This window comes from Nesoenas mayeri (assembly GCF_963082525.1).
Source record: "Nesoenas mayeri genome assembly, chromosome: 3".
NCBI classification, from domain to species: domain Eukaryota; kingdom Metazoa; phylum Chordata; class Aves; order Columbiformes; family Columbidae; genus Nesoenas; species Nesoenas mayeri.
The window spans coordinates 51,057,461-51,065,551 of NC_137544.1; the positions used below are offsets into that span (position 1 = coordinate 51,057,461).

At 39.7% G+C, this 8,091-nt stretch overlaps 1 protein-coding gene across 1 annotated transcript in view; it reads right to left on the reverse strand.

The window, feature by feature from the left end:
- Window positions 1-5,863, reverse strand: part of FRK (fyn related Src family tyrosine kinase) — a gene marked incomplete at both ends in the record, with an annotated part of 52,161 nt that extends 46,298 nt beyond the window's left edge. Inside the window, one exon of the mRNA XM_080341414.1 lies at window positions 5,433-5,863. Coding sequence (XP_080197540.1) covers window positions 5,433-5,863 — 431 coding nt within the window. The remainder of the gene's footprint in view (window positions 1-5,432) is intronic.
- Window positions 5,864-8,091: the final 2,228 nt, after the last annotated feature.

The following is an 8,091-nucleotide window of genomic DNA, read 5'->3' on the forward strand; positions in this document are numbered from 1 at the left end:
AACAGCTTTTACAAGTTCATTTCAGTACAAGAGCTACTGCTGAGTCTGGTGGTATCCTCCAGAGTTTGTACTGTAATAGAGAGAGGAATTACAAGAGTGGGAGAGAAGGACCGCACTGAGACCACAGTGGATTACATTCAGTTTTCTGAGGTGTTCAGCAGAATCTAAGGTTTCACTTTAAAAAGATACTCTAGATATTTTGGCTCTAAATACTGCTTTGAAAAATGACCCACATGAACCAAAGAAACCTCATAAGTCTGATTTTGCAGAAAGTCTGAAACAGGTCAGCCCAGGGAATGCCTTATTGTTCATGTACAGAAACTCAGATTCAGCCAATGTGTGAAATAGTTAAAGATGAGTCAGGTCACAGAAGGTGAAGTAATTATTGAGACAGACAAAAATAACCTACAAGTCACTTCTGCTTTCAAAGGGTTCTTTAAAAATCTCATTGTGGAATTGACTGGTGAAGTTTCACTGATTAGATCTGGCGCTTGGTTTCCACCAGCTGAGGAATACCTACATAAGAAACGTCTCTGAAATATGGAATGTTTCTGAAACTGGCAAAATTTAAAAGCAATTGCTGTGATCTTCTTTGACCTAATCTACTAGGAATTTGTGTGGATTTACTTCCCTCAGCACAACAATCTTGGGTCAATAATGTTGGCATGAACACATGGAATAAAGCAGACATTCAATAAACAGTCAACAGATCCATCAGCATGGCAAGCAAAAGTGCCTTCTAAGTACACTCCACCTTTCCTCTAGGAAAAAAAGATTTCATGTCGCTCTAACACTGTTTTTTTTAATTATTATTATTTTACTTCATTAAAATTAACCATACAGCTGGGCTGTATTTGTTGTCCATAACAATTTGCACTATGTCACTTTCTTGTTTAGTTAAAACAACTGGCAATAATACAATATGAGCAGGTGAATGTGTTACTATGGTTCTTGTTTATAGTGCAGAATAACAGGCACAGAAAGAGTACAGAGATAGGAAGGTCAGACTCCTTGCCAAGGAAATTTATATCTTTTAATCCAGATTTTGTTGTTAGTCGAATTGCTCTTTCCGTTCATCCTTTTCTGGACATGCAACGTAAATTATGTGACTGTGTCTTCAATTGCATTTTTTTGCTTTCCTTTTTCTAAATGTTATGTGTCTAAATCCAGAAAGAAGAGCATTCCAAAATCATGGGATGCAGCAAATCCAACCTCACTCAAACTTGCTTAGAAATTAAAAATCTATCTGGCTTGTGGTTTTGACTGCTACCCGTGTTGCAGAAAGAAGTAAAGCACCAAGTGTTCTTACAGTTGCTGATTTATCATTAGCACAGTCTATGTCTGCTTTTGGTCAGGTATTAAGTAAAACAACATTTTTTAGTTACAGATTTAATTCTTCATGAAGTGAAAGTTCACTGTACAACTATGGTTTGCTAGACAAATGCTTCTGCCCCCATATCCCCCGCCTTGTCCCACCTATCCCAGGTGGGCCAGGAGTGCACACCTGCCTCCAGAGGCACTGGGCCCAATCCCTTCATAACCCCTCCACCCTGACAGGGACAGTACTGCAGGTGCTAGAAATGGTCAGCAGTGAGAAGATGCTTTACTGGTAAATACAAAAATGAAGGGCCTTGTTTAATCAGTCTGTTTCCTCAGCCTTCATGGTAGCAGGTGGGCATTTCTTGGATGTATTTAATCTTTTGCAGCATATATTCCACAGCAGGCAGAACCCAATCCACAGATTTACCTTTTTCCCTCCTCCTAGTCACACAGAATGTTAGTGATTTCATCCAAGTAATTCACACTGCAAGGGATCACTCAAGCCAAAGGAAGAAACCAAGAGAAACTTTTTTGAAATATCATGCACAAACAGGAAGTGTTTCACTTTTGGTATAAGTTGGTTACATTATATAATATAGATATACTAACAAAATATGATATTAAAAAAGTGTGCCTTAAATTTTAACATACAATTTCTACCAATAAACTGAGGAAAGTAAAACAGTCTGAAGAAAGCAACACAGTAAAGAAACCTCATTCTTCCTCTGTTGTGCTGGAACATTCTGATAGCCAAGGATACACAAAAATTCCTTTTGTTATTAATAGTATTAATTTATTTTTTTGTTTTCCCCAGAATGGAGATAGTGCAAGTCCTTTCTGTCCTTTCATCCAGTTATTGATCCACCTTCTCAGCACTACCTCAGTCATGCTGAATGCAGTCAAAGAGACTTCTAGGAAGAAAAACTGTTTCTCACTTTCCTTTTTACTTTACTTCATTCTCTTTCTTACCAAGGTAAAGTTTAAAAAAGGCTTTCTCCCTGAAAAAAATCACAGACACTTCAGCTAGGAGACAAAATGGTATGCTGCAGCACTTGCAGAGAACAAGCAATTATCTTGCATTATCATCTGCCAGAATAGGCAACACAGATCCAGATGGACTTACCAATCTATGACTGTCTCTGCAATGCAGACCATGTCAAAATGTTGATAAAAAAGGCCTAAATTTATTTTCTTGTTAATCATCTTGAAGGCTACAGGCCAAATTGAAATGATTAGCAAAAGAAATTAGACTGCTCTGCATGCAGCTTTCAAGCATATATTGGCTAAATTTATGTAGTGGCCTTGTCATTTCTAAGTCATTCCACGACATGCAGAATATTTCATGCCACTCTATCCCTTTGTTTAAGTGAATTTATGTGCCATCCATGCATGCATATGAATGTCAATTTTTTAAAAAAGTTTATATACAACCATGCTGAAATCAACTGCTGAAGAAATAAGGTGAGTTTGGTTTTTCTTCCCAGTCTTCCTAAAAGTCATACCATGAATCAAGTCTGTTTCCCAGAACAGTTTAGGCAGTTTGTATTGATCTAATGAGATGGAGATACAGTCCAGAAATAAGCTAAAATTCCCATTGTCTCTGCAGGCATGCAGAAGCTAGCTGGTGCTACAGAATGTGCCTTCAACTGGCTCACATACTTGATCAGCTGTGCCTGGCAAAGCATAAGCAACACACTGTAAATACATGGTATATATGCATCTTGCCAGGTGAACATGTGACAGAGATTGTAAGAGTTCCATTCTTCATCCATTCTGTGCTATGACTGTAAAGGAGTGATATAAAGCACAGAAGGATGCAATAAAAATTTTCCTTATTTCCAATCATGTCTATATCATTGCCATGAGCATTTGGCCAACACTGAAGGAGAGAGCTAATTAAAATCAAAACAGAAAGATGACAGAATTTAAAGTTAAGGCAGATAATATGATTAAAGCACTGAATTTTAATTAAAGAGACATCAAAGTAACTTTTGCCATACTCATTCTTTTGCTGCAGGGAAAACAAGGGCTAGTTCTTTAAAATACCACCATTACTATTGCTCTTATTGTTTCACTGCAATAACAGAGGTGTGAAATGTAGAGAGTGGGTGAAAGGGAAGCCTTGGAGGAAATCATAGCAAGGAATATTCCAGTTGTATATAAGTGAAAAAAATCCTTGCCATAAGGATGGAAAACTTAATGGGAAGTGGCTCTAAGCAAATGGGTGTAATTTTATTTTGGGCATGTTTGGATTGGGACAACTGGTTCACATGTCCTTCAAAGGTCCTTTCTAACTTAGTCTATGATTATAGGAAAGGATATTTGTGTGGCCTGACAGCAGGCAGTCTCGAATACTTATTTTTGTTAAAGATCACTAAAGCCAACTGACTTAGGAGGAAATCTGAAGAAAGACAGCATGTTTCGCCAGATCACTTTTGGTATGAAACTAAAATCTTGTCAAATATTTTGGAGGAATGACTTCATTTGAGCTGTAAAAGCTCTCAGTTTCCTCCTCTGTTAACAATCTATAAAGTATAATCCTTTGCCAAAACTTAGTCTTTTTTAATAAAGGGAGAAAATTATGTTAAAAGAGTAAAATAAAATAAAACTCATTCTGTAACAAGAATAAAACAGAGGTTATGCAACAATGCACTTGGCAAAGTTAACTCTATCTTTGATGCTGTAGGCATAGAAAGATATGAGGGACCTTAAGAGCTGAGGCTTTGTTTTATAACTGAGCAAAATTACTTTCAAAGTGTTAACAGCAAGCAGAAATCTTAGATGACTTCTAATAAAACTAGTTCTTGAAGGAGAGCAAAGGCCAAGCTGAGTTGAATTAGAACCTACCACCATTTCTCTAGTGGTTCAAAAAATGCCCTCCCTGCAGATTAATTTCAGCAATTGGAGGAATTCTTTAGAACATGATCATTGAAAGGTTTGTCTGCTGGAATACAGAAATAAAAACAGCTGGTCAGACTCCAGAAATTAGGGTCTTCAGGTTAGAGAGGAATCTTACAGTTGCCCTAATATGCCTCTAGTACAAATCCTAGAGCTGATAAAAGACTGACGTAATCAAATCTGACCCAATTTTTCTAGCCCTTGGCAGTACAGTGGGCAGATCATATCAGAGATGGTATTTCAGGTCCAAATGAGATTTAACTGAAAAGCTGCAACATCATCCCTCTAAAGTCAAAATTAATTATGAGGCTAATAATGAATGCCATTTCTGCTGTCTTTTTCCACACTGGTCATTTTTGCCAAAACATACCTCTGGAACTGCGATCAGACCTACTTCAGCAAACGCTGCCTTTGATTGCAACACACATAAGTAACCCTTCATCCCAGACTGACTCAGACTTTACTCACCCTCACTAGGGAGCCAAGTAAATGATTTTGTGTGATTTCTGCTCTAGTTCTTAATATTAAATAAGATTGGGCATGTTTTGACAGGGCAGAAAAACATGAGCTGCATAATTAAACTCTGTAAAAGTTTAACAAATTCAATTTGTACTCCGTTGCTATATCCACTCTTTTGCCCTTTGCAGTACATACTTCAATGGAGTTTGTCTTGAGAGTAGAGATTTGTTTCCAGAGCAGAAACAAATAATTCGGAGGAAACCATAAAAAACTTATCTGTTAGATAAGTTGTAAGAAGAGGTAAAGATGTAAACTAACTTCCTGAAACTCTAATTAATTGATAACTTTGCAGCTGGTCAGGCTGAACCCTGTTTAGGGCAGGGGTTATATCTTTTCACTCTCTGGGAAACATCTGACACACACTGACTGTTATACAAATAAAAATAATGAATCACCACAGTGATACTCACCTGATATTCCCAGATGCTTCTTAAACAGGTGGTTGGGGTATATTGGTGAGGGAAACTATTTAAACCAAAACAAATCCTCAACACTCTGCCTTTAATAATTGATTTTCTTGTGACCACAGTGTCTTTTCCTTGCACATACCAACTGGTGCTATCACCAGTAGGACCACCAGAAGCTGAGTGTGGCAGGGTTACTACACAGAAAGATTAAAGGCCATAACCTCCTGTCCCAAATCTATCTAACCTAACAGGAAAGAGACTGTAGTGTGTGGTACATGGGGTACTCACGGCTCAGCTTCGATGCTCTGGTCAGGAGCTATGTAGTTGGCAGGGATGTAGCCCTGGAGCTTGCAGCCAGGACGGACTGACCCTGCTGGCAGGAGGAGCCTCGCATACCACCAGCCCTCATGGGACGCATCAAGCACTTCAAGCTTATCCCCAGCTCGGAAGCTCAAGTCTTCCTCAGTGCGAGCCTCATAGTCAAAGAGTGCCACAAATTTGCAAATGTTCACCAGATGCTGGCCAGGCAGTGGAGGTAACGGTTTTCCTTTTATCTTACTCTCTTTGTCTTTCTGTCCTGCTTGGAAGTCATGCTTTACCACAGCAATGTTGGCGAAGACTTGGCCGCCTTTCTCATCCTGCTCACCGTCTCTCTCTGAGAAGAAACATGGGAGGTAGGGCTCCAAACAGGTGCAGTGCTTCTGACAAAAGTTTCCCATCCTGTTTCCTCGTGCCTTCCCCTACGTCTGCTTTTCTTTCGCTTTTCCCAGTTGCAATACTCTTAGATCAATTTTTGCAGCATCAACATCTTAGCTTTTTGTAGGATTTCTTCTCTTCCTCCTCTTTTGGCACAGAATGAAACGACTCTTGGCACAGCTGGGAGCTCCTCTCTGAGTCCCACTGAGAGTTCATTACAGGCAGCTCCTGGATCTGGAGTGAAACCTGAGTATCCAAATGCCGGAGCACATGTGCAGGGAATTTCTCACTTCCTCTTTAGAACAGGAAAGAAACACAACAGCTGCGCTGAGCTGAGCTCTGGGAACAAGGGAGCGTGGAGCCTCTTCTTCCACAGCAAAATAATGAAGTCAGAACACGTAAGTAGGGGAGGCTTCTCAACTCCTACCGCTTGGGATGGGTGTTTTCTTATCTCAGGTGTAGTCCTGTCATATGATCAGCAGTGAACGTCTGTAAATTCTGTCTAGGTAATGATTAACCAAGCTAAACTGCCTGTTTCCTTAGTAGTCTCCGACGTGGACAGCTTGAATATTTCTTTTTGCTTCCTGGTATGAGCTGGTTTCAGTTCCCGCTGGGAAGCCTTTGCTTGCCTGAGACCGGCAGACACCCTCACCTGGAGCACACCTGCGGCTTCTCCTCTCCCTCACACCCCAGCGCTTTCCCTGCTGAGCACCCGCCCTTCAAACCAGTCCTATGGCTTTTTTGTTTTTGTTTTGTTTTGTTTTGTTTTGAGCTGGGTTTGGCACTTCTTAGAAGTAAAAATAAATCAATGGAGTTTACAGTAATACAGCAATAGAATTTAATTCATTCTTTATTCTGCATTTTAAGGAAACAAAGGCACAAGCCAAACAATTGCTCTAGGTGATCAGTTAATTATACAACCACATATAAAAATAATGTCTGTCTTCCAGTCACCAAGTAAGCCAATGAAACTAAGTTGACCAGTATATTTCCATTTGTAAAGCACCTATAACCTGACATGCAGACCGAGCACAGGTGTCTGGATCCAGATGCAGCAAAGCAGCCTGGAGAGGCACTGGCCACATCCCAGCAGTGCAGCACAAACTTTATAACAGCTGGAAAGCACCACAGCCTGGGGGACACGTAATGTTTGGAGCAGGAAGCACAGGAGATAGCTTGTCTGCACCATGTGTTGGCATTTCAATAAGAGCTAAACTCCAGATAAGAGGTCAAACAAAACCCACACATGGACCTATATCTTCCTGGTGATAGACAAAACTGGCTCCCATATTTTCTTGGTCAGGACTAACTGCTGTCTTCCTAAGCATGTCTCTCAGCTCCATTTAGGGTTGCTGTCTTCTGTTGCTTTACTTTACCAGAAAAATACCCAACTGAAAAAACAAAGCAACTTGCTTTCACCATGTCTCAGTCAGTTCTTCAAATGAGGAGACCCGTGGCACAGGCAGAAGCCTACTGACGGTCTAGGGACTGTGGGATGACAGAAAGAAGTCTCCACTGAAAGTTTATCCCTATCAAGTGCACCTCCTCTGAAGAGGGATGTGGAACTGCTTTCTCAGTCCTCTTCTGCAATGTTGCAAAGGGGACTGAATAAGGGAGAAAGTCCCATGAGCATTGAATGATCACTAAACCTCATAATCTGTAGTGAACCGTTTAGGCCTAACCAAAAAATGGCATGTTGATTTTGCAGATTATGAAAATTGTATTTAGTTTCTCAAGCATCACTGGAGATTATTTTTCCCCACAGCAATTGATCATCACTACCCAGATCAATAAGAATACAGATATCCAAGAGATAGTTACTTAGGTCTGATGGTCAATATCTAAAGTCAGGAAAGGCCTGTATTGAAAAAGAAACTATCTTCATTAGTCTTGCTTCAAGAATTATCTACATTTACTGAAATCAGAGAATATTAGAAAAGCAGTATTAAATAATCTGGTTTTTTTTCAGTTTGCATACTTGATAGTTTTTCTGTAATGTTTTGTGGTTCTGGCAACTTGAGCATTAACCTGGCAAAGATTTGCACACACGTTTACTGCACAGAATAGTTTCATCATGATAACGGAGTCACTGACATTGTACAGAATCAATTTCATGCACAGCTCTTTTCAAGATCAAGACCCATCTTTATACTCAAGTACCAATATACAAACACATTAGAAAGCATGCTGCATTCATTGAGACCACTCAGATAAATATTTATAACTATAGCTAGAAAGAGGCCTAAGCCTG